Consider the following 27,459-nt stretch of genomic DNA (forward strand, 5'->3'; position numbering starts at 1 on the left):
TTATAAACTGTTGCCTTTTTGCAGCACATGGACGGGAGCTACTGTGTAAAGCCTCTGAAGCAGAAACAAGTGGTTTGTACATCTCCCCTTCTTATTTTTCTTTTTTTTTTATCTCCTTTGTGTAACTTTTGTTTTATGATTTTGAAAGACAAAGAAGCACCAAAGCTCAATCATTGCACCTGGCCCATGAGACCCACTGCCTTTTAATCTTCACTTTGTTCCCATTCCCAGGTGGATGGAGTGAGTTATCTCCTGCAGGAGATCTATGGGATCGAGAACAAATACAACAGCCAAGAATCAAAGGTAAACATCAGAGAACATGGCAGGATTTCTCTGTCTGCTTGCATTTGTGTGCATCAGAGGTGATGTAGCAGCATGTTGGAATAAATCAGTGTGTCTGCCTGTAACAAGGACTTAAAAGTTTTCCTTCTTCCTCACATTCAAATACTTTTTATCTGCAGGTTGCTGACGACGAGATCAGTGATAACAGTGCTGAGTGTGTGGTGTGTTTGTCAGACGTGCGAGACACTCTCATCCTGCCGTGCAGACATCTGTGTCTCTGCAACGCCTGTGCCGATACACTGCGCTACCAGGCCAACTGCTGCCCCATCTGCAGACTGCGTGAGTTTTACCAAGCATCAAGGATTTCTTTACCAAATTAGACTCCCAGCTGGTGGAAAAGTGGTTGCCAATGTTGAAAAAAGGGACTTTAACACTTTCAAGTCATTTAAAATTTCATTTTCTAGACTTCATATTACACAAATTTGGGTCAAAAACAAGTCTTTTTCTGGAATAAAGAGGTTAAAGAGGCTTGTGCACGTAAAATTCCATACATGTTACATTCTCAGAAAACATCCTCATCCACAGTAAAATGCAAAGAAGCACCCTTATATGCTGTAAAGAGCATGCAATATCAACAGCAGTCTGTCCTCTAATGTGGGGTCAAAACAGCTCATTTCATTTTCAGAGTTTTCCCTCCAACCTAAACTGGGTGAGATCCTAAACTGCAGATGTTGGTGGTGGGATTTGTGTCTTCAGTGTGTTGAATGAAGCAGCTGTGACCTCTGTAGCCTGTTCAGGCTTTCCTGTTCATGAAACTAGTTGGGGAGCAAATGGTTTTGTATGAATAAGCATTTAAAAAAATCAAGGACAAAAAAAAATCTAAATTGAAAAAAAAATCAACATGAACACCACCACAAGTTTGGTATCTGTTGTTGCTTTATAAACATAAGTCATATCGTTCACTAGTGACATCCAACAGAAAGTTTCTACACCAACACCCTAAACAAAGTCCCCAAAGATTTACACACTGCAAGAATTTTCTGTTTGTACAAAAGACAAAAGGTAAAGAAAAATCTCAATTTTCAGACCCCCCTGCTTACTTGGCCCAAATAATTTATAAAGCTTATCATGGTTGTCAGAAGGGAGTGAATTCAAAAGTCCAGACTTCAGCATTCTGCAGGTATGCAGACTTTGCAGGTGTCTTTCACATTAGTCTGTGAGTGACCAAACCCACAATTCAACCATGCAGGACAAAAGCAACCTCAGGTGAACTTCCTGCAGACCTCCACTTACAGGAAACACCCTTCATGATGTTTTTCTAAGCACAAACTTAAACAATTGAAACTGAGAGGAGTTACTTTATTATAGACATATAATGTAGTGTAGTTTTTTCAAAATGCTTTTACTACAAAACTGAGTGTATGATGTACTTTTGATACCTGTATTTTCATCTAAAAAGTTTGCTGCATCCTATACACAGATACAACTAATATACCAGAATAAAATGCAGAGATCCATGCCGTCATTACTGCTAGTGCAGCCACCATCACCTTTTTAACTTACGTAGTTGAATTTGCCATATTCATTGTGTATTGCAAGCAGCCACATGGTTGCTTTAAGTGTACTAGAATACATATGGGGCTTTTCCACTACCACCTCAGGACAACAGCATGGACAGGCATGATGTGAGTGGACAGCTAAACCAAACAGTACTTCTTCTTCTTCTTGTGGAACAAAACAGTGCTTACTGAAGCACAGCTATTTAACATCATCAACTCAGAACGCCGCATCATGAGCTCTAGACCCCGAATGGGTTGCTTAGTTTTTGGAGAAAAGCAAATACCCGGATGTGCTGGTCTGCCATGCCAAGTCAAACCAAGTAGTGCCAAGTCACTCAATGTAGTGGAAAAGCCCCAACACTTATACAGACCAGACTGGGATGGACACTTTTTAACAGCTTTTCTCCCTTGTTAGAGAGTTACTCTGCATTATAAGAAAACAGTGGTTCACTGTTAAGTAACTAAACCTTGTGGAGTGGATTAAATGACTTCTCAGTCAAAGATAACAAGTGACTAGTGGGGGTAAAAGCCACATTGCAAAACTAATGGTACTACAGCTGCACATAAACTGTCATTGTGTTCGTCTTTTACTGGTATGTTTCAGTAAGTCTGTGCCTTTGCAGACTTGGTGTAATGTTATTTAAAACATCAAAGTTAGAAAGTTAGACTCCTGTAGCTGAAATATGTACATTGCAATGAATGGTCAAAATCAGATTTTATCTAAATACCTCTGAGGCCCAAATAATAATTGAACAGACTGCAATATGATCCATATCTAAAGACCTTCAACACTGAAGAGATTTCAACAATAGCTACTGCAGCTAATTTAACAGAGCTGACCGAGCACTGCAGCTGAATTTCAACATGTGGGAAAAGCAGGATTAAAATTTGCTGCATTGTTTTACTGTTTACTGACAGAGAGAGAGAAAAACTAGAGCAGAGAGAACATTCAGTACGAGGAAGACTGCTCAACAATACAAAATAAAACAAAACAAAAAACCCAATGCACCAGCCAACAATTTTTATAACTTTTGTTTCCTGCACTTGATGCCTGCTTATTGCCCTTACTTTCAATGACACCCCTGCGAATCCAGAATATTTTTAAAGCAGCTAGTTGTACTCAGTCACAGTCAACGGGATTCTGTATTTTGCGGTGTCTATTAATAATCTTATCAGCATTGTTTAAAATTCCCACAATTCCTTTTTCTTGCATTGATAAGATCATAATGCTTAACATTCCTTCACATATGACCCTGCAGCTACAGGTTTCAACAATTTCTGCATAGGTTTTAAGTGAGCACTAGAATCAAGCTGCCATCTTAAAAAGGACCTGCACTTACAATATACATACAATGTTTGATTTTATTTGACTGAGGAGTAAATTTAAATGTGTTTTTTTCAGCATTCAGAGCTCTGCTACAGATCCGAGCCATGAGGAAGAAACTCAGCCCTCTGTCACCCACCAACTATAACCCCGTCATCACGTCACAGACCTCTGACTCAGAAGAGCACTCAGTGAGTCACAGACATGATAAATATATCAAATAACAATCGTGATAGCACCACTTTGTTCATATGTCTGGTGTTCTGTCTTTGTTCAAAGGCGTCAGAGCACATCCCACCAGGCTACGAGGCCGTGTCTCTCCTGGAGGCGTTGAACGGTCCCCTCACCACCTCCTCAGTGGTTCCTCCTCCTCTCCACTCGGGCCCCAGCCACGTCTCCGGAGCACTGCCCCCTTACAGCAGCGAGCCTCACCCAGCACCGGCCCGCTCACTCTCCCCTCTAGACCACTCGAACTCCAGTCAGGGACTCAAACTCAAGAAGAGTGGTTCAAAGTGAGTCAGGCAGTAAACAAGATGGAGTTTAGCTCTAATTTTAACCATAAATCTCTAATACATTGTTATAAAACCCCAATTCCCAAAAAAGTTGGGACAGGTTGTAAAATATGAATGAGAACAGAATAAACTTAACCTTACATGCCAGATGGATTTGTTTCACGCATCCATCTGGGAAAGCTTCAATAAGAAACATTTGAGAAAAGGCAGAGGCTTTGAAAAAACCTCGGAGTGTGATTGGGTGAACATTCTGTCTGTCACATCTCTACGGGCCAATCAGGGCAACAAAACACGTGACGTAGCCGCTATCAAGCTGCGCGTGTGCAGCTACTCAGGAATAACGCGAAACATGGCGACTATAGACATGTAAGTACTTGACTTTTGTCGTTTTTTAAAAGAAAACAACTCACTGCTGTTCTTTGTTCTTCTTTTAACAAAGAAATGTCGTCAAGTTCTGATAAAACTGGCGCTTCAGCAGCATCCACGCTAATGTCTCCCTCCATAACTGCACCAACTCTTGCTGCTGCTTGTTAACGTCACTCTGCTGTGCTTAAAAGTACTGCCCCTCGAAACTGATTGGTCCACTTTCTAACCGGGCCCAAACGGTTCAGATGGTAGCTTTGCAAGATGGATTCGCCAGTGAGAAATAAGGAAACAGGCGTATCCATCTGCTTTGCAAGGTTAGAATAAAGTGATGCATATGTCTCAAGATTCTCTGTATCTTTTGATGATATTTTGACTATAGATGGTGAAATCTCTACACTTGCAATTGCACATAGAGGAACATTGAACATTAAGTGTTGAAATATTTACCCATGCAGTTTTTGGTACTATCACCTGTTACCAATGATGAACATTCCACAACTTTGCCTGTCTTTTTTCGGAATATGTTGCACGCATCAAATTCAGAATACGTGTGTATTATAAAAAAAAATCAAATTTATCAGCATAAACATTGAATATCTTGTGTTTGTGCTGTTTTCAGTTGAATATAGGTTGAAAAAAATGTGCAAATCACTTTGTCCAGTTTCAGTAGCATTTTCACACAATATCCCAACTTTTCTGGAATTGAGGTTTGTACAAAGAATGATTTAGATAAATGCTTTACACTGTTAAAAATAAACAAATAATGTAGTTAAAGACAAAGAAAGCATCAAAATACAAAATATACAGTGTTTAACCGGTGTGAGGAGTTGAAGTCTGAAAGTTTTAAGAAAATTTGAAGAAAAATTAGTTGCCCTGTCATATTTGAAAAATTGTTTTGGTATTTATAGCTGATTTTAACTGTTTATTTGTTGGAGTTTCCGTATTAATAATTTCTTTGATTATTGAATTTCTACATTCAAATCTCCTGTCAGAGGTTTTAGCTTGTTATGAATGATTTACTCTGATTTCTATGTCAGACTTAACAAACAAACAATCAAACATCGACAATTCCAGTTACGTTATTTTTAAGGCCTGCAACTGCTGCTGCAGGTATGAGTCACATGGCGTGATTGACAGCATGCTGCAGAAACAGCCTTTAAAAATAATATTTCCACAGCAGAGACACATCTGACTGTTTCATCAACATCAGGATAGGTTGTTTTTTTGTTGAAACCCTGTTTATACATGTACAGAATAAAATCTGCAAATTGGGTTCCTGTTTTGATCACAAGGGATGTCAAAATTTACATAGGTTGATTTTTTTACTGATTTGTTAGAGAGAAAATAAACTGGAACAAATGAACCCCATCGTACTTCATTTAAATTAAACCTCATTATTTATCTTACTGAGTTAAAGGTTTTTTTTTTTCAATCCTCTTGTTCCTGATAACAAAGCTACATTTACCTTTCTCTGCTTGTTTAATTTTGGTTTCTGAATTTTGTTTATTTCAGGTCACTGTCCCAGAATTCCTCTGTGCTTCCCGAGGAGGAGGATGAGAAATCTTGCAGTGAATCAGAGGCCTGTCGGCACAAACTCGCTGTAGACCAACAGGAGGTGTGTGAGCCTGAAAATAAATCTTTGTGTAGTTGTTATCATGGATGAACTTCTTGGTTTGTTTGTGTATTGAGACTTGAGCTTCTTCCTAAGTGTGTTTTTTTTTTTTTTTTAATCAGAATGGAGTGACTCCAGACAGCGAGAACCTGACTCTCTCCTCATCAGGTGCCATCGACCATTCGTCCTGCACCGGGACACCGCTGTCTTCCACAATCACCTCACCTGAAGGTACGCATGACACTCACACATGTTTGCCTTTGTATACAAGCACAGTGGATTTCATAAAGCATTTCCTGTAACTAGACTTTAATTACTAACCATAGCAGTCCTAATGCATTTTTATTTTTCCTTAGTTATATATCCTTTGAGGCTTTTTTAACCCAAAATAAACAAGAAGATACAATGCAAATCCATGCGTAACTGTCAGATTAGTCGGGCTAAAGCTGGACTTTTTTAAAGTGCATGGAAACACTAGGCTAAGCAAGGCATAAGACGTTTTATTATCTGCCTTCTGATATCCACATAAGGTAGGGAGATAATGTCCACACTAGCTGTACCAAAATAAAAGCAAAGGGAATGTACAAAATGTATAGAGCTGGAATGTTATCTGTGTTTTCTTCTTCCTCATACACCCGTTAGACACTTTCTTACTTGTCATGAGGTCAACCAGTAGAAAACTTTATTCTAGTCGGTCCTTATTACCTAGTAAATTTTTGTAATAAGTGTAATTATGTAGTAATTTCTCAAGAATAAGGTAGTAACTACCCTGTTATAAGTTTTCATTCATTCATCTTTGTCTGTTGGCGTCTATATATCTGTGTAGTTCTCTGTTACTCTGGCTGTGAAAGCACATTGTCCCCTAGGTGAAATGTAATTTAAAAAAATCCTTCCAACACCCCAACTCTGTAATTTTACATGTATTTAGACCAAATTCATAAATGATTGTAGCCTAGATGAATGACTTTTTTAAACACTTTTTCACTTGAACAACAGATTAATAAGAAAATGACATTAAGACTTCGCTGCTGCTTTGGAGCAGAGGAAACCCTCTTGATCATGCTCTCTAACCTTGTATATTAAAAAAAAATTGAATAATAAAAAAAATATCCCAAATAATCCATATCTGCAGCAGATTTTTCACCTTATTATTAAAGTAACATAGTGGTGAAAAACTCCTCAGAGTAGTGTTCACTATCTCTAAAATTTAGCAGGAAAGCTAAAAGCACAGACCTCACATCACTGCATGGAGCCTTTTAACATGAATAAATCAAAAGCTGGAACCACAGCAGCGTTTTATGTCGGTGCCACTGGATCAGATTTTATGGGAAATGTGCAAGATGGCTTTTTGATCAAAACACGAAGAATGGGTTGTTATTTCAGCTGGGATCAAAGGCTTGATATAAAAATGAAACTTAAAATCTGTTCTGATTCAGGCCGGAATATTTTTAGTCAAAAGAGTGTGAAACTAAAGGCTTAAGAAGTTTTTCATCTATGGGATTTCTGCTTTTTTATCACACCAATTAACCAATGGAAACTATCCTCACTGTTTTTTTGTTTCAGTTAAGTTAAAGCCTGAGTCAGGTGGCAGTCAAGCCCCATTCTCCTTGGCTATGTTAGCTGGTTAGACCGAGGCTAAATCCCAATACATCCCCTAACCTCAACACTTAAGCCTACTTCTATATTATGCACGTTCACGTCTAAGGTTTGTCCCTATCTTTGTTGGAATGGAGGGTAACCTAAAGTGCTCAGGCTACATGGCCACTCAAATACAGATTTTCAGAAGGCACACTTAAAACTGAGTGTTATGAGAAATTTCCCAGAATGCCTTGCAAATTGTGATTCTGATTTGAACAAGACTTTTAAAGTATTGTTGCCAAGACTGTGAATGCTGGCAATGATTACTGATATTTCAGGAGCTACAAGAGGCATCCCATTTAGCTTCAGCTACAATAGCTGCATTAGTGTGTTTTCATGAGGGACGAGTTTTTTTCAGGAAGCTTTCTTTTTAACCAGCTATGTTAACCAATTGAGACCAGATGCAACTTTTATATGTAAATACCTTTAAGACCTGATGAGACACCTGACCAGCAAACAGTGGTGTGATTTGCTTAAATACATGCTGGAAGATAGATGGGATTTTTTTTCAAGTTTCAGTTTCAGCCTCTTTAGCCTCCACATGCAGAAGTTGATGGATGAAAAGTTTTTAAAAGTTGAACAGAAACACAGACAATAGCTGACAACCTGAGCTGTGGTAGCCCGCTACAGCTGTATTTTAGACACTGAGGACAAAAATGGCTTGAACCTGCTTTATGATGTGCCTACAGACCTGTTAGAGAAGCCTGAATGGATGAAGGGCAGGTTTAAAGAGGGAGATGTTGATTTTGATTTGATTGATTGATGATTTCAAGAATTATTAAAAATTTCTAGGGCTAAAGATTAAAGCTTTCATTTTTTATTTCAGCTCTCTATCTGCTAAAAAGACTGAGCAATAAAGATTTTAGTATATTTTAACATGTTATTCAGTTTGTCAGTCAGGATGAATATCGAAACCCAGTGCCAACACATCTGATATCTACAGGCAGAATTACAACACGATACTTCATTTTGTTACCCCACCACCCCAATGTGACCCCTTGCTACCCCATATAAAAGGCAAGAAATCCGTACGGGATGTGTGTGATTTATGTGTTAGGTTACACTGGTTACCTTTTCTTATCTCATGTTCAACTGGCGTCTTATAAAGATATTTCTGCCAATCATTTACAATACCCAGACAGCTTTTATCCCCCTGCTGACTTTCATGAACCGGACTGATGTCTGCTTTGAGGATTTGGTTTATGTATTCAAAATCAGGTCCTTATAAAGTCAGGAAACTCGATTCATGATCATATATCAATGTCAACGGTCCACTGTGTCTTTAGGAAACAGTTTAGATCTCTGTTAAATCCAACTATTCCTTATTTAGACAGATGTTAGTCTGTTTCCGCCTGTTTTTGTCTGTTCCCTATTGAGCGACAGCTGTGTTACAGAAAATGTTACCACTTGGCCCATCTGTGCAGTCTCAAGCACACTGAAAGTGATGTCAATGTGTAAATGTAAAGAGGACATATTTGGTTTTATTGGGGGAAGCTACATGCTAACTGCAGCATGTCCTTACTGCAAAAAATTCCCCATTCTGCTACCATAAGCTGAGAAAAAGTTACAGAAGTTGACCTTTCTAAAAGCAACAACTTTATGCATTGCCTTTATTCTTAGCTATGTTCATCAACCAGACCTCTGCTCCATGCTCAGAACTTAAAGATGCAAACAAAAATAGTCATCAATTATTTAATCTATTTCTTTTAAGGACAGCGAAACATCCCAGTTGACATCCAAACATGTTAAACTATTCCTTTACTATGGGAATAAACAGCCTTCTTTTCTTAAACTCTATGAGAGTAAGTATCCTTCCTCTAAGTAAAAATCGAAAAACCTCACCTGGCAATGAAAGAATCAATCTGAAAGAAAACCAGATAAATCGACCCCGACAGTGATGTGTGTCTCCGTGTGTGTGCCAGACCCCGTGAGCTGCAGCCTGGTCCAGTCAGTGATGTCGATGGCCTCCTCCCACTCGCAGCACTCCCACATCAGCATTGACACCATGTCCTCCATGTCAGGGTCCTACCTGGCCGGGGCCGATGGCGATCCCGCGGGGGACGACGGGGGAGACGTGGAGGCAGAGGAGAATCAAGACGCCCCCATGGAAAGCCGAGGACCGTCACAGCAGGACGGGGTAAGGAAACTGTACATATTAATTGATGAATGAAGAAAAATTCCCTTGACTTGTATTTAAAATTGTTTCATTACCTCAAACATGCAGGAGTTTTCCCAGGAGCCAAAGGAACAAAACTACTCTCTGGCCGTAGAAGAGCAGGATTCAGAGGTGACTGTAACACATGCATGTTTATAGAGAAGTAGATGGATATGATTAGAGTCTCAGTATGTGGCTTGTGGTTCTAATAATACCACAATTGAAGTGATTCTGGTGTAACTGATGTATGATAAGACAATCCTACAGTGATGTTATGATATCTCATTAACAGAAGAATATAATAGGCCCCTAAAAGATCAAGTGGAGCATTCATTTACTAATAAACTGCATTTTAAATGTCACTTTTACTTCTTTTCACACCTAATCCTTAAACATTTCACCACTGTCAAAAATATTGGTGCTGCCTTCTTCTTTCATTCTGTTGTCAAAGTTCACACTGATAATTCATGAACTATTGATGCTGTGAGTCCAACAGGCAGTGAAATCTGTTAAGAGCTGCACTTTTCTTTATTAAAACATCTAAATTTGGCACCAACCATTTAAAAGTTTTATCACAAGAGTCAGAATGACATTATACTGCTGTATTATCCCTCTTATATTGCAGAGCAAGAGTTGATGATCTCATTTATGTTTTTTATAGCTGCTTAAATTTCTTACCTTTTATTTGTTTTTCCTTCCTGTTTTAGGGAAATGATGTCACTGAGGAGGACTGCTCCTCACCATCTAACGGGAAAGGTAACTATATCGACCATTCCTCACCTCTTACCCCTTACCCGCCACCTTCCTTTGCATTTGTTGCTCTCAGGTCATGTGAAAGACGCCTGTCATACCAACTATATTATGGACCCAGAAGTCTATCTAATATATACACATAAATGGTTGCTGTCTGTAAATCCTTTTGGATCATGGCTGAGCAGGACAATCTTTTCAAAATGATGTCATAAATATCAGATATTGTCCTCTAGATGGGGCAGTCCCTTTTAGAATGCATGTGATGCTGGCTGTTAACACCATGACATGAAAGGAATGACTTCTCATATAATGTGTGTGCATTAGAACCTTAATCTACTCCACAGTGAAGGCTGAGGTCTTGAAACTCCATCAGAGAAACCACTTGGAAGTAATAACTGTGTGTCCCACAACATACAACTGCTTTTGTTAGGACTTTGGGATTTGATGGAAACATTGGGGTCAATTCTAATATTTTTAGACTGAAACAACAAAGCCTGTTACATTAAGCAAGCTTTTCCAATTTCAACACAGAACTACTTGTATGGTACTGCTGCCTGTCAAGCAAATTGCCCCTTGGGGATAATAAAGATATCCTTGGTCCTTGTGACTGGCTGGCGAACAGTCCAGGATGTTCCCCACTTCTCGCCCAATGACAGCTGGAATTGGCTTCAGCTCTCCGCAACCCCAGGATAATAACGGGTGGATGAATGGAAGGAAAAAATTAACAATAGAAACAAAACTTCCTTGTTCTTTTTTGTTTTTTAAATTCCTGCTTGGTCACTTTTTTGTTAAAAATAGAAACCGAAATACAGTGCTTAACAAATTTATTAGACCACCTGTCATATTTGTCTCAAAGACCATCCAGCATCATGAAGTGCTTTAATGCGGACTCTTTCATTTTCAGTGAGCTCTCCATGTTTTACAATTTTTATCAGGAATGAGGAATTTCAAACTGAATTCACCTTTTTTATACCCAAATTTGAGCCGGCTCACTGGGCTTCTCTGAGAAGTCAGAAATCAAGCATAACATTCAACCACTAAAACTATTTTTTCTGTTCAGGAATGCAAGTAAATAACTATAATTTGACATATTAATCAAGAAATAATAATGTGCTTTACTATTTTTTCAGTTTTTTTGTAAATCAGTAAATTTGAAAATTCATGGATAACAACAATAATTATATTTTAGCATTAAAAATATAATTTCAGTTAAAGAGCTTCTACATATTGGTGTATTAACCATTGCAGAAACATAAAAAATGACTTTGGTAATTACCAATGCTGTTAATTTAGAGCAGCTGTGGCATAGACCTTACTTTGGGTGGTGGTCTAATAAATTTGTTAAGCACTGTATATCACAGATTCACCAATCAGGTAAAAATTCCTGATGTCAAGACTTAGTTATTATTATAGGGATGATTCATTTTTACCCCTTTGAACAGTAATTACATGTATATACTTGTTATAAAGGCTTTCAAATGATCAACATTTTTATCACTGTTAATCTCAGAATTTTAAATCAATTGCGACTTTGCTCATGTTGCACTTTGAAATTACACAAATTTGTATTTAAAACGTTTTTTGTTTAATTTTGAAGTTTTGTGCTTTAAACTGAGGGTAACTTCGTGTTTGGATACAAACCAGCTTTTATTTTGAAATAAAAGGAGGAAGTTAGGGTAGACCAATGTTTATGAGATAGATGTAACAATGGAAAAAAGAACTTGTTATTTTTGATAAGAATAGGCCCAGATGACTTTTGACTTGTCCACAGAACTAAAACAAGACATTAAGGAGCAGTGGTGTATTTATTTTACATCACTGTGGCTGTGGATAAAGATTGCAATGGCTTAGCTAAAGAGTGCTAAAAGGCACAATAAAGCATGTGATCAATTAATTTAGAAATATTAATGCACTTTTTACAGATCTCAATACAATGATTCAGTTTGTTTTAACTGCATGTGAAAGTACTGAGTCACCTTTTTCGCAACACTTTATCCAGCCCCTAATCTGCCCCCTTAAAGCAATGTTTAGAGACATACTTTAAAAGTGTATCATGACATTTTTCACCATGAGTTCAGCCTTTCCCAAACTCAAGAGTACTGTGGCCCAGTGTGACACCTGAAATTTATCTAGGGCCTCTCAATGTATTATCTTTCATATTTACTGATTTTCAAAATCAGATCATTTCAATGCAGTTAGTTAGTTTTCAGAGACATTAACATCAATAAGAAAGCATTTATGGAGCCATGAAGTACCATTAACCAGCCACTGCTGTTAATTTTGTTTTGATCAGGCATCTACAAGATTACCTATATAATAAATCATACAGATTAACTGCCTTAAAAAACTAAGTAGAAGTAGCTGTTTGACCTCGGTAAAGATATTGCTTTTTAGTGTTGTGGACTTGCTCTAAAATTTAGATAACTTTGTAATTAATACTTGATTAATTAAGATGTACAAGCTAGATAGATGAATACTTTATTAATCCCAAAGGAAATTCAAGAATGACTAAGTGAAGAAGTAGAATTTCAAGTCAAATCGGCTACTTGTAGCAGGTACTTAGCCATTTTAATTTAATATCAATTCAATTAATAACTTAAAAAACTACACTTTTGAAACTTTCCCTCACTTAAGAACTCTGTTTAAATCCAACACAGAACAACATTTTTAGGTACTTTTCATAAAGCTACATATTTTCATTCACTGTAATTTTCTCTTATGTCTTTCACATACATCAGTCTTGAACATTTATACCACTCAAGGTAGGCCGACTGAAGTGACTAAATGTGGCAATAACTGGAAGTGCATATTGAACCAGGAAGCCCTCTCCCATCATGTTTAGTATACCATCTATTGCGGTGGCTCCCCACATGCGGGACTTCTCTAACTGAGTCAGTAACTTCACTCATGGTGCAAAACTAGACTAGACCAGACCACTGAAGACCAAGCAGGAGTTAAAACTTTATTTCTAATGCCCTTCGGTAAAATCATCCTCACAGAGTTTGCTTCAGTAATCTAATACCTGCTCATCAAGTAATTAACAAATAATATGGACTGATTGAAAGCAATCAGAGAATCCTTTCATTCAGGAAACGAGAACATGGAAGCATCCTGTGTTGCTTAGATAAGGTTCTGTTGCACACTAGGCTAACGCCTTGCACATGCATGATCTGCACTTTTCTTAATATAAATCTGTGTGTGTATGTGCGTGTGTATGCCTGTGCATTAGTACGTACATTTGTGGGGTTTGTCATTTTCATTTGATTACTCAAAAAGCTCTGCACTTTGCCTCTGCTTGTTGCAGCTGCTGCATCATGAAGCGAACGCTTTTCATGCTCCATTTCTGTCTTTGTGTTTGTTAGAGTGAGAATGCTGTAGAAGTGTTGTAGTGTGCTGAGAGTGTGAGTGAATGACCAGAAGGCTTGAGCAAAAACAACAAGGTCACCTTCATTAGAAAACAGTCTGAAACATGTTTATGTAAATCAGTCTCTCTGTGGATTGTGTGTCTCTGTGTGTGTTTTTGTGTGTATGTGTGCGCTCTGACACCTCGGGCCAGACTGAAAACGATCTCTGAGTACCTTGTGAGTTCCTGAATGACCTTTAAGTCCTATAGGAGACGAGCGGAGCCGTGCTGCCTGACAGACTGTGAATGTGCACACGCACGCACTGCAGGATGTATGTTTGCACGCAACATGTGTGTGCATCTGCACCGGCGCTGTCAGACAGCTTCTGTATGTGCCCTGTCTGTGTCTCTGTGCTGAGCTGCCGATCATCCAGCCATCTCTGCCACTTTCTCCTCATGTTTAGCACACACACAAATACACAACCACACGCAGGCTTGCTGCAGGCATGAGGCACTTGCACATAATTATCATGTCAGTATCTGTTATCAGGCCATGCTGGAAAAGGCAGAAAATCGTATCAGTAGACAGGAAAAGGCTCGTTTTTTTAATCTAACCTAATCAACGAGAAATAGACACCAAATGTAAAGTGTTTCTGGAGATAACAGAAAAGCTTGAAACAAACAAACAGCTGAATGTACGGCTGGTGGTTTTGTGTTTCAGCAAAAGCACAAAAAACAACATAAATGTCTTTCTGCTACTTATATAATGTGCACTGATTGAACTGACAGAAAGCACTGTGCTGGAAGCAACTAAACCAAGTGGGCTGCAAAAGCTAGAGCAAATACAGCCAAGAAAACTACACATTCACAACATAAAACCGATTACAAAACCAACATTACTGGCAAACTGTTAGTGCTCATGCGCACTTTAAAGATAATACTCTCAGTCTTTTGTTCCTGCTTTAATGAAGATTGTAAGACCCTAGATTAAAGACCTGCAGACTATCTAAAGCCACTGAAGTTGTCAGTGTACAACTTGTAAAAAAAAAAAAAGATGATTAATTGTGAATACAATAACACTTTATTCTGGGAAACTGAAGACCTGACTTCTCAAAATAAGTTTGCAAATTAAAAATGAAATGTTGACATGAAGCAGCTTGTCTTTTAAGTTTACTCATATTAATCGACCAACCGCCCCCAAAACTGTTGCGTTACGATACGATGCGATACAATAAGCTACGATCGGTACTACACAGTACTATATGATAGGATACAATTGATACAATACAAAACGATCTGTATGGTTCAATATGATACGATCGATATGGTATGGTACGGTACAATATATGATCGATGCAATACGGTACAATACAATAGGATACAATACAATGCAATACGATACCAGCCAATATGATGCAAGTCAGTTAATTTGATACAGTACGATACAGTGTTTAAGTGTATTTAGGAATATTATAAGGTACTATAATATGCTATTTGATGGGATGAAACATCCTTGAATCACAAGGATGTGATGTGATATGATGAGATTTGGTATGATGTGATACAGTAAGTACTGTACAATATCATTTGAGGCAGTAAGGTTAGATGCAATGCTATTTCACAAGATAAACTGGGCACGACTCAATTTGATACAATATTGATATGATACAATGTGATATAGTGTGATAACGTGTGGTGTAAAACTATCAAGATGAGGTAGGTCATGATAGGATGTGATTTGATATGATTTTATATGACGTGATATGATATGATACGATATGTTATGATAAAACATGATCAGATACGATAAGATTTGGTGTAAATTTATTCGATGTGATAATGTAAGGTTTAGTATGATATATTATTGTATGATACAGTACTATGAGGGTTGGTCAATATTATTTTTTCAGAGCTGATATCAACGCTGACTATTAGTAGTGCATGTGACCCATAACCAATATTTTGAACTATAGATCTTTCATTAAACAAAATCTTCTAAATATGTTAAAAGTAAGGAACTAAAAATTAAAGAAACAAATTGCTCAACGACAAACAAACGCAGGTTATGCATTCTGTTCTTAAAGATTAAAAGAGGGGAGAGGTAAATGGGAATTTTGCCATAACCACTATACAAATAAAGACATGCCCTTGCCCAAGAGAATGTTTTTGTAGCTGTCCAGTTGACTTTAGAATATAAAGTACAATGGGTGTAAGAAATCCATAGTTTTTGATAAATCTCAGTGTACCATAATTCACACTTTCCAATGAATGAAGACGCTAAACAGGGGTATTCATAAACAATACATCATCATGGTCAAGAATAGGTAAGAAAGAGGGCCCGATTAACCTCTTTCTGACAGAAAAAGAGAAACTGCTAGTTTCTGTTGAAATAGCCAATAAAACCATCAGCGTTTTAGTAACAAACTGAATGTGCTCCATGAAAAACAACAAGTAAAACTCCTCAATTTCTCGAATGTCATTTGTAACAATTCCCCCAGACAATCTTCCATACCAAGTCAAATGCCTGCTGAAGGTTTGTAAAAAAACAGTATCATCAGCATAAAAATCAAATGAAAGCTGGGGAATATTCTCTCCAAGGCAATTAATATAGATGGTAATTAAAAATCAAACATAGGGGTACCCCCTTCTGTATTTGTAGTACCTGAGATAACTGAACAGCTTGGCTTCTACCAGTCAGGTAGGTAGCAAACCACCCAACAGCATAGTCTGAAAACCCAGAGACTTTAAGATGATCTAATAAGATGCTGTGATCCACATTATCAAAGGCCTTGGAGAGGTCTATAAAAGAAGACAAACAACGTTGTCTGTTATCCAGGGCTTCAAGAATGTCATTTGTTAAGGTATGGTACAACATGATGTGATGTTATACCATAGAGTACAATACAATATAAGATGATAGGATGTTGTGCAATACAATATAATAAAATAAGAGCATGCTATGATAATGTACAGAATGATAAGCTGAAGTACAATATGATACAATACCCTTTAGGGACATTGAGATACATTTGTCTTGGACTCCAGTGCTGTACACTATTATCTATGCCCATGAAAGGGAAGCATATACAAAAAAACAACAGAACCACATTTTGTGACAACTGGCTAATTTTTTTTTCATGGTAAAGACTGTCATATAACCAAACCCTTGGTAGGAATAGTTCTTAATTGACAAGTTATTCTTTTACAAATAACTGTAAATTACAATAGATATATATAATTTTTAATAATAACAAAAGGTGGTAATGGTTCAGCTCAGTTGGTAGATTAGGGGTACACCAAGGCCCCACTCTCTTCTTTCTGCATTTGTTGTCTCTTTTTAGCTTACCTTGGCCCAAAATTAGGGATGCACAGATTTTGATACCAAGCCGAAGTGCTCCAAGGGCCGGCTCAGACTACACAAATGCCGACAGATTCCGGCCCGACTTCAGTGCAGCACATAGTCAAACGTTGGGCCCAATTATGCATGCTGGGGCGGCAAAGGCTCTTGTAGTGTGTCATAATTAACAGCGCATCTCAGATGCCCTACAACTACGATTCAACAAGACAAGCATGTCAGGATTTTTCTTGCATCGTTTAGTTTGAATCCTGACATCTGCCAAAATGAGAGCAAAGAATCACACAAAGTGCTTCTGTTGTAGGTATCATTGACACAATGAACGGTTGGGTTGATCCGAATGTGTTCAAAGTTTTTAATTTTTTCTCACAGTTAAGTTAGTGCTAAACTGGCGATAAACCAGAAGTTCTTTTATCCGTCAAAATAAAAGTATTTCACAAACCGGAAGTAAAGTATATGTTACAAGGCCAAAGATGCCACAAAAGACATATTTAGGGCCCACGCACCTACCTCATTCAGTGGGGACCCTATTGTATCATTTTTCTGCTCAAAAACTCACCAAACTTTACAGAAAAGTGCCCCCCCCCATGGAAGTTTGGTAAAGCAGAGCAGAATTTTTGTCTCAGTCTATCCCTCCGAGCTAAGTGGCAGGACATAAAGGTTTCAAAATTAAAGATAAATATTGGAAAAAAAAGCCAATTACATAAAAAAATGTTGGTGATTAATAATCATGATCTCAGTATTGAGCAAAATAATCGTAATTATTATTTTGGCCTAAATTGCGCAGCCCTTAAGAGAATTAATACTATGTACTGATAAATTGTCAAGAGGACCGATGAAGAACTTCTATTGTTATTCTAACAATTTTCAAAATAACTTTAAAAACTGTTTTTGTATTATTAAGTACTCATATTTGTACTCAGTATTGGTGAGGACCCAGATTTTAGTACTTGACCTGGAAAATTGTGATATCTGTGCATCAAGAAATAATTAATCTTTCAGAAATAAAACAATACATCCGTTCTTGAATAAAAATATTTTGAATGTTCAGACTAAAAAGACACACATCTCTCATATGTGTATTGAGGGTTAACTATAGAGCAATACAGGCTGGTATGTTCAGACAGTAAGAGTCCTTTTCTCCCAGTGAACAGCCTTTCTGTTCTGTACATGCTGTTCTGTTTGTGTGCCAAGTGCGCTTGGCAAGCATCATAGCACACTTAATTATTTATTTTTTGTTCCTTAATTAGTCATGTTCTTTTTTCGTCACATGCTCAATCCAACCCTGATCACCTCGAGATAGTGACGGAATATGTATTTCTGTGAATTCATGAAGAATATCAGCACTTTTTGTCATTAAAATCCATTCGCAAGAAATGGTAAAATATCCACAAGACTTCCAAATAAAGGGTTTCTTAAATCAAAAATGTTAGTAAGTTTTAACAGGCATACAAATATCGCAGCTCAAATACAGTCTACATCACACATACAGTTAACAGCCATACAAAACAGCAAGGTCATTCAGTTTAAATCAAATAGAGCAGCTTGTATTTAGTAAAAACACAGTGATGAACAGATGATAACAAATTATGCATAAGAGCTAAAAACAGGATTAAAAAACCTACAGATTTTTTCGCAGAGGGGATGAGCTGTTAAGGCAAAAAAAAGCACAGTATTATTTATTCTTTATTATTTCAGTGAATGCCGTTCCAGCATGGTCTTCCTCACCCCTCCGCCTCCGACATCCTCCCTCCTCCTCTCTCTCCCTCACCTTGCCTGCCCCGCTCCCACCCTCCCCCCCTCCTGCTGTGCCTGGCTGCTCTTGTTTGACCTTTGCCCTCGCTTGCAGGTGGGCGGAGCAGGTGTCCAGAGTTGGCCAATAACAATCAGGGCGTCGCCCTCTGTGACACGCCCTCTTTGGGGTTGGATAATGAGCAGGCTTCCGACAGCCGATTCGCTGGTGAGTGGCAACCTCTCGAACATGGACCAATGAGAGCTGAGGACTGGGCGTGAGAGTGAGGAAACGAAGGATGGGGTGAGGGGAGGGGAGGAAGAGTGAGGGAGATGAGGGGAAGAAAGAGTGCATGGGTTACCTGTTAGAAGAGATAATGACACAGTAGCTTGACATACTAATATGCTAATGAGCCTTAAAAGTAGACGAGAACAAAGGTGAATTAGATTTTGATGTATTTGGGCAGATTGTAGATAAGCATCTCTACCCAGCATGAAGATCTGGAGCCTTCCTTCTTCTCTTCATCCCTCCCCTTTGGTGCTGTGGTGCTTCATTGCTTTCTCTGTTCTGGTTAGCTGTGCACTCTCTCCCTCCTCCTCCCTGTAGCTGGAGCCCTGGTGTGAGTGTTCATGTGTATTTTGTGCGTGCTTCTTATTTTGTGTCTGACGTCTGCATGCTGTACTTCCTGTTTGAGAGAGAGAGAGAGAGAGAGAGAGAGTCGGGTACATCCCAGAGATGAAGTTCATGTTCAGCGTCTGCCAGCTCCGAGCCGCTTTGCCAAACATCTGCAACTCATTCTCACACCCATTCTCTCCCTCCATCCTCCCTCCTGCTTCCAAACACTCTGAGAGTTACTTTGATAAGAGCTGAAGGTGTCGACCTCATCTTAAGTCACTATTTCTCATGCTTTTATTATCTCTCACCAACAAAACAAATGTCTACCCTTCAGCTCTGCATCATTCTTGTACCTCTCAGCCTTAACCCCTCGTATATCCTGATTTCATCTCCTTAAACCTTCATTCCCACATTGGGTCTTTTATGGTGAATGGTGTGACATGTTTTTCTCTTTCTGTGTCGTAAAAGTGTTCTGTTATCTCTCTGTTTCTCTCCTTTTTTCTTCCCGGTCATTCTGCACATCTCCTGTCTTTCCCGGACATTTTTCCTGCCTATCTCTCTTCTCTCCTGCTATCGTCTCCTCTCTCTCTTCCTTCTTTCGCCTTCTTTCGGATGGACAGATGAGGAGTCGTGCCCAGTGCACATTGAGGAATAGGTATGGAGTTAATGGGCAGTGATAGATCAGACACTCGGAATATACGTAAATGATTTTTTTTTTTGTCTTTACTTCAATGTAACACCGTCAACGACACCTGTGTAAACATATTTGTCATTGATTTTAGATCCTAAAATCAGAAACAAAAGCATTGTTATTCAGTGAATACCTTCAAATGTGATAATATTTTGATGCACTTTTAAGTTGAGGTGAAGCAACTTTATTAAAAATGTATTTTCACTGCGGCCATGACCAAAATACCAACAATAATTGATTTTTTTTCCCCGAAAGCTGCTTTTATATTCCTCGTGTTCACCGTTATTCACCGTAGTCTCAAATAGCCTCGCAGTTATGTTGCCAATACTGTATACGGAGGCGACAGCACTCAAATGTTTGACTCGGACATGCTCTTAGCGCATGCTATTCCCCTCTCTTTCATCCCTTTTTCCAGCTGTTTCCATTGTTTTTCCCTTCAATAAAGGCCTAAAATGCTCTCAAAAATAATACTTAAGAAAACAAACTCTTGATGTTGGCAGACTTGTGGCTACTGTGACCACTATTGTTGACATTGGGCTACTATGCATTTTAGACAATAAGTATGTTCAAGGTGTTTCATTGTTATAAAAATATAAGAAAGTAACACAATAGATTTAATCTCCTTAACACAAATGTAACTGACAGAAAAATAAGCTGACTCAGCCCTGGAGTGCTCACAAACATAGAAACTTCTAGAAACTGCCAGTCTCTGAGTGTGTCTACAGACATATTCTATACTCTAATGTGTACTCCAGAGTGACATAAGCAGAGAGGGGTCTGGCTAGTGGGAGGGGTCCCACTACTGTGGGACGCTGCATGTCAGGACAGAAGTGATGCAAATTACCAGTACAACATACTTCCTGTTTGAGAAGGCTTTTTTTAAAATTCAACTTTATTCATTGACAAAGCCTACCAGTTAGATTAATGAAATAACAGCATTGAAAACATCACAGGCAAAGAAACATTTCATAAATAAATCAGAATAAAGGTCAGAAGTCTAATCTGGGATTAAATTATGTGTAGACCTGTATAAGAAGCAAACAGTAGCTCACTTGAGCTTTGTTAGCCTTAACTAAAGCTAACATAGCTACACTAGCCACGTAGATAAATTAACTACATAAGCCAATGTAGATCAATTAGCCATATAGGTAACGGGGTTACACAACTAATGCAGCTAAATTAGCTTTAGCAAATGTAGCATAAACTAAAGGTAACATAACTTCTTTAACTTTAGCCACATTATCTACATAGCTATTTTACATGAATAGAATGTAGGTAGGCCTATATAAGATTGCAAAATTGTAAAAGGTGTACAGTCTCTAGCTATGTTACTTAAGAAGCTAACGTAGTTTCGTTAGCTTAAGCCTTAGCGACGTTAGCTGTGTTCGATTGTTTTCATGGAGAACAAGCTTTTTTCCTTTAAACAGACTTTTTAGTTTTTGGGGGTTTTTTTACATTTTGTAATTCAGTTTTGCAGGTCATGTTTTTGACTTTAACTGCTCTCAACTGGTTTAATGTCAGGACCCACCACCATTTCACTAATGACTAATTGTGACCCAAATTTCCTTTTTTTTCATCATAACCAAGTGGTTTTATGAAAAAGTGAAAGAAACTTGAACTTGAGATCCAAGAAAAGGTGTTAAATTACAAAATGATGAAGACCTTTCCTTCAAAATAAAAGCCCATCAACCTCATGTTAAGAAAAAAAAACAGGGTTTATTTGCAATATCAACCAAAAAACCCTGCAGTAGCACAATCTTTTTTCAGACTACAGTCACAATTTTTTCAATCTCTGAGTGTCACAGCAATGTGTCTGATTGGTAGAGCCCACTGTTGATTACCTTGCCCATGAACATTTGTGTTGGCTGTTGATGATGGCATCAAATGCCGCTGACACATTTTATATACATTATCTGTGATACATTTCAACATTACTTTAAACACAACAATAAAGATAAAACAGAGGAAAGGTCTTTGTATGGTTTAAAAGTTTAAACAGAATGATTTTGGGAATCGCAGTTGATTGTTCCTTCACCCTCTGAAATAGATATGTATTAAGCCTTGTAATTTTGCATTTTTCTCCTTTGTTTAAATGCAGTTTTTGTACATAATTAGATGTTTTATAGCCGCAAGTATTCAGGTTACTATTTGGCATGGTTGTTGATTTAAAGCAATGATATAAGGATTTTATGACATGCAAGCAGAGCTGCTGAAAAGGTGCTCCATGCAGGCTGTTTAGATCATAACATCACAGACTGAGCTGGCAGTGCCACTGTCAGTTGGTCATTATAAGTATACTGTTAAGCTTCTAGAGTACAAATTTGGTTGAAAAGAATCCTCAATTACTGACGAGTGAGCAGCAGAGGTGGGCAGCTCGACTCATGGGCTATGGGTCTCTACTTTACATCTGCCACTGTAGGCTGACGGCTCAGCTACTGCATCGTTTTTCTTGTGATTACCTCACGTGTTGAACACAAAATAAATAGCTACAGAGCTGCACAGAACATTCACTGTATGGGCTTTGCTAATGCAACTGTCACACAGAAGAAGTTCAAAACTTTTTCCCTTTGATAGACTCCCAAAAACAGGCTGCGTCTTACAAACTGGTGAGACTTTTATTCTGTAGTACCATTCGGACTTGAAGAAAATATCTTAAGTGAGTGAGCATTTCACGTATTCATAAACCTCCTCCCTCTGTGTTTTTCTACTGACACAGGTCTGATGTACCTGGGTGGCTACAGGCCTGTTTTGGAGCCCCGCCCCCACCACACCTCCAACAGCAACATAAATCTGGAGGAGCAGGGGGCGGAGAACCGAGACGGCCAGAGTCCTAAACATCCCCGCCGCGGACCGCTCATTGTGTAACACACTAAAACAAGCCTGCACATACACACACTCACTAAACACAGACTTGTACATCCAGAGTCAGCTCTTCTTACCCTGCCATAGTGCTGCATCGCTGGATTTTCTCCTCACTGACCAGGGAAACGACCCCCCTTCAACTTAAACCCGCCCACTCCTCCATCAATGTGGACACTTCCTGGATTGATTGTCATAAAACTGGCGCTAAAACTCCTCTCGAGTGGAAAGAGGAGGGAGGAGGATCAGAAAGTCTTCACCCCGTCCGTCATCTGTGCACTTTGATCTCACAGGAGTGTTTTTTTTTTCTTTTTTGTCTGTGACTTGTTGCTACATTTTTATTTATTACCTGTAGGTCTGACCAATGAGAGCTTTGTATTGTGACTCTTGAAAAACTCACATGCTGCTCCTCTCCTCCCCTTTCCTCTCCTCTATTACCAGCCAAACAGTCAGGGGCTACTGTGATCGGCAATCGGATTTATTACTAACGTCTTTCTTCTTCTCTGTTGTTTGTTGAATGAGAGGTCGATAAAAGTCAGCTCTCACCGGACCACCTTACTAGCTGAAACAAAAAAAAAAAACATGCTGACTCCTCTCCTCGGATCAGGGAGCTCCCGTCTCAACTTCGCATGCAGCTTCTCAACTCTTCTGCTGATGTTTTTCCTCTCATATCCACGATAAGTTCCCAAACACCTCTGCTGAATGTGAACGCAGAAGCAGCCGGACTTGTACGGCAAGAAAGGGCAGCCAAATACGAACAGAAATGGACTGAAAAATCAAAAACAGAATGTAGGACAATGAAGAAGGGGAATGTACATTACATCTAACCACCTAAACTGGATTTAAACATGAACTTTGGACCTAAATCTGGTTGTCCAGCCACACTCACGCCATCTCCTTCTTCTGCAGCTCCATCTTAGCATGTCAGTATTATCGTAGTGCAACTGGATATCAACAACTACCACCAAGCAATAAAGACAACAAAGCTGCATCTCTCTCTCCTGCAGGAGGACGCTCACTTTCTGTTCAAAGAAAACTGTTTGCACTGGCCTGTTGTACTCAAATCCAGACATATTTCAGTGTGTTCAAGTGTTATTTTATATATATTTTTGCCATTGTAAAGGAATTTATAGTGAGAAATACATCTCACTGTAAAATGTGAGTGTAAGCCAACACCACGGTTAGCTGGCATTTTCTTCATCCATCATATTTCCTCGTTAACATCATCCTGACGAGCCGTTTTCTCCTCGTTTTTTGTGAAGCTTTCAGTTGTTTTGGTTTTGTATAACTTTAATGTATTGCTCACCTGTTGTTGATACTCTGTCTCTGTGTTTTTATTTGTTGCAAAACACTGTGTTGTTTATTAGAATGTGGATGAAAATATGTGAAAAATTCGTAAAGGTTTACACACTTTGCGCACACGCGCACGCTCACATAATGGAAAACTCAAAAGGGATGATAACAACGTTTGATGCACTATTTGCTGTTTCCTAGACAACACTTTGCGGTGCATGAGGCGATAGTAGAGTAAGCATGTTAGTCTAGGTCAGCCTGCACCCTCCTGTAGAGTACTTGATGATGGATCACTGCACACATAAAAACGCACCATATCCTTCTGCAGTGTTATTTATCGGTTGCTGGCTCAATATTCCCTTGACCTGAACTGTTGAGGTCAAGAGTTCTGCACTACTTACTATATCCAAGCTGCAAACAGTTGTGTGATCACAGTCCGAATGTGTAGATGAATCCAAACAGTCTCAGTGTGACATCAAAGGATCGGGTCCGGACCCCACTTTTGTAGACTTAAGAGTGAAAATGTCAAAGAAAACATCAAACGGACAATAAAGTTTTTTGCATCGAAACAGTCACTGAGTTATGTCCTGTCGATTCATTAATCATGAAATGTTTTGGTTTTGTGTCCAAGAAGATGAGACGCTGCAGAGGGAAAATTCCTAACATGGTCACCCCTGCTGAAATTTTCCCATCTGCGTTATACAATCATTTATAAACCCTCGATTCCCACCAAAGAGGTCAATTTGTATTCTTGTCATCAGTAAAACTAATCCTTCAGATCTCCAAATCACAGAGTAGAATGGAAACAAAGTGGAGCATCGTGAGCTAAACAGAAACACGCTACATGGACAAAAGTATCTGGCCCCCTTTTGCTGCTATAACAGCCTCCACAACTGGAAGGCTTTCCAAGTGTTTCTGTAAGACTTTGTGTCCATTCATTCTGTAGAGCATTTATCAACACAAATCTTATCAAACCATGTCTTTACAGCCCTTGCTTTGTGCACTGGAGCACAGTCATGCAGGCATATAAAACAGCCTTCCCCAAACTGTTGCCACAAAGTTGGGAGCATAGCATTGCCCAAAATATACTGGTATGCTGAAGCATTAAGATTGCCCTTCACTGGAGACAAGGGGCCTAGCCCCAACCCTGAAAAACAGCTCCATACTCTCAGCTACTCAGCCATGAAGCTCACACTGCACAGTTTTTGTGCTTACATTATAGCCAGTGGAATTAATCTGCTCTGGTTTTAAGAAAGATATCAGCGATGCATACATAAATATGGACTTGACTGATGTTACAACAAGGCAGCCAGTTTTAGTGGTTTCTAAGGCAAAGAGGTTAAGTTTGTTGCATATAGAATCAGTTATTGCATTTATTGCTCTGTATTTACTATAATAATATATGTAAACATGAATGCAGATTGTACACTGCCTTATCCACATATTAACATGAACTGAATAGGCATATAATTATGAACAGCAGCCTTTATGTATTGGTACTGGCAGTTATATGTCTCTGCAAGATATATGATTGCTGGACAGTAAAAGCACAGTGGCAGTTCAAGAAGAAAAGCCTGGGGTAGTTTCTGCATTAGTATGATAGGTGGAAAAGTATTAAGCAAGGGGTGAACTTGAAGCCCAATGACATTAACCTTCAATCTCTAAAGTCATCTCAGTTTATCCTTGAGACATGCTGAGAGTTTGTGCAAAGTTTGAAAAAAATCCCCTTAAGTGTTTTAGAGATATTTCATTCACAAGCTAGGAATGAACACAAGGCTCATCTACTTTAACCTTAGACCTGTAACTTTCTAACAGTTGATCCTTGAGTCAAAGTAAAAAAGTTCCTTAAAGCCGTTCTCAAATTTTTCCCTCATGATGTCATGTGGGGAGTTAGCACCACCTCCAGATTCGGTTGGCCCTCCCTGCTTGAAGGAAAGTTCCGCCCTCCTCTCCTGATCCTCCGGGAACTCCGTCAAAGTTTGGAGGAACTCCATTAAAGTGTTCATGAATTGTTGCCTTCAAAGGCAGGGGATGAACATAAGGCCCATCTACTTTAACCTTAGACTTATAACCTTCTAAATCAAATCAGCTGATCCTTGAGTCAGAGTGAAAGGTTATTTTAAGTTTGGGGAAAATCAACCAAAGTGTTCATGAAATGTTGCCTTCAAAAGCAGGGGAAGAACATTATGCCTATTTACTTCACCTAAGAGCAATATCCTCCTAAATCAAATTCGTTCCTACTTAAATCAGAGTTAAACATTGCTGGAAGTTTTAGGAATATCCTTAGGAGTGCTCTTGAGATACTGCATTCACAAGTGAGGGATAAGTGTAAGGCCAGTACAATTTAAACTTAGACATATAACCCCCTAACTGCCTTAATTTTGGAGTTAATCCATCAAATTGTTCATGTTATGTTGCCTTTAAAAGCAGGGTATGAACATGAGGCCCATCTACTTTAACTTTAAAACAATATCCTCCTAGATCAGATCAATTTATAATTACATTAAAGTTAAAAGTTGCTTCAAGTTTGAAGAAAATCTCTCAAAGTGTTCTTGAGATATCACATTCACATGCTAGGGATGAACATATGGCCCATCTACCTTAACCTTACGCCTATATCCTCCAAAATGCACTCAATTACTTGTGACCAACTGGATATTTGTGCAAAGTTTGAAGAAAATCCCTTGAAGTGTTCTTGAAAAAATGCGTTCACAGGCAAAGGATGAACATATGGCCCATCTATCTTTACCTTACACCTATAACCTCCAAAATGCACTCAATTCATCCTTGTGACCAACTGGATATTTGTGCAAAGTTTGAAGCAAATTACTCAAAGTGTTCTTGAAAAAATGCATTCACAGGCAAAAGATGAACATATGGCCCATCTATCTTTACCTTAGACCCCTAACCTCTAAAATCTAATCAGTTTATCCTTGAATGAAAGTCAAAAGTTGGTTTAAGTTTGAAGAAAATCCCTTGAAGTGTTCCTGAGATATTGTATTCACAGGCAAGTGATAAACATGAGGCCCATCTTCTCTAACCTTAGACCTATAACCTCCAAAATCAAACTAATTTATCCTTGAGCCAGATTGAAAGTTTGTTTTAAGTTAGAAGAAAACCCTTCAAAGTGTTTTGGAGATACCACATTCACACGCTAGGGATGAACATGAGGCCCATCCACTTAAGCCTTAGACCTATAAGTACCAAAAACTGATTAATTTATCCTGCAGTCAGAGTGAAAAGATTTGTATAAGTTTGAAGAAAATCATTAAAAGTGTTTTGTGGGCACCACGTTCACATGCAAGGGTTGAGGGTTGAACATGAGGTCCAATTATCTTAAACTCTGACCTACATCCCCCTAATTTAATAA

The 27,459-nt window shown here is 38.6% G+C and overlaps 1 protein-coding gene across 7 annotated transcripts in view; it reads left to right on the forward strand.

Annotated features, from left to right (window-relative positions):
* rnf157 (ring finger protein 157) overlaps positions 1-24,664 on the forward strand; it is a 36,144-nt gene extending 11,480 nt beyond the window's left edge. For 2 of the 7 annotated variants that reach the window (XM_041815602.1, XM_041815607.1), the window contains exons 8-19: positions 25-72; positions 232-303; positions 462-621; positions 3,244-3,356; positions 3,445-3,677; positions 5,556-5,658; positions 5,778-5,886; positions 9,216-9,430; positions 9,518-9,580; positions 10,156-10,204; positions 18,749-18,859; positions 22,654-24,664. In XM_041815602.1, coding sequence (XP_041671536.1) covers positions 25-72; positions 232-303; positions 462-621; positions 3,244-3,356; positions 3,445-3,677; positions 5,556-5,658; positions 5,778-5,886; positions 9,216-9,430; positions 9,518-9,580; positions 10,156-10,204; positions 18,749-18,859; positions 22,654-22,802 — 1,425 coding nt within the window. In that variant the 3' untranslated portion in view covers positions 22,803-24,664. Of the gene's footprint in view, positions 1-24; positions 73-231; positions 304-461; positions 622-3,243; positions 3,357-3,444; positions 3,678-5,555; positions 5,659-5,777; positions 5,887-9,215; positions 9,431-9,517; positions 9,581-10,155; positions 10,205-13,757; positions 13,783-18,748; positions 18,860-19,866; positions 19,902-22,653 lie in introns of those variants that run through there. The other 5 variants (XM_041815605.1, XM_041815603.1, XM_041815608.1 and 2 more) reach the window with 5 other exon arrangements.
* Positions 24,665-27,459: the final 2,795 nt, after the last annotated feature.

The sequence above is a fragment of the Cheilinus undulatus genome, linkage group 20 (assembly GCF_018320785.1).
Source record: "Cheilinus undulatus linkage group 20, ASM1832078v1, whole genome shotgun sequence".
NCBI classification, from domain to species: Eukaryota; Metazoa; Chordata; class Actinopteri; order Labriformes; family Labridae; genus Cheilinus; species Cheilinus undulatus.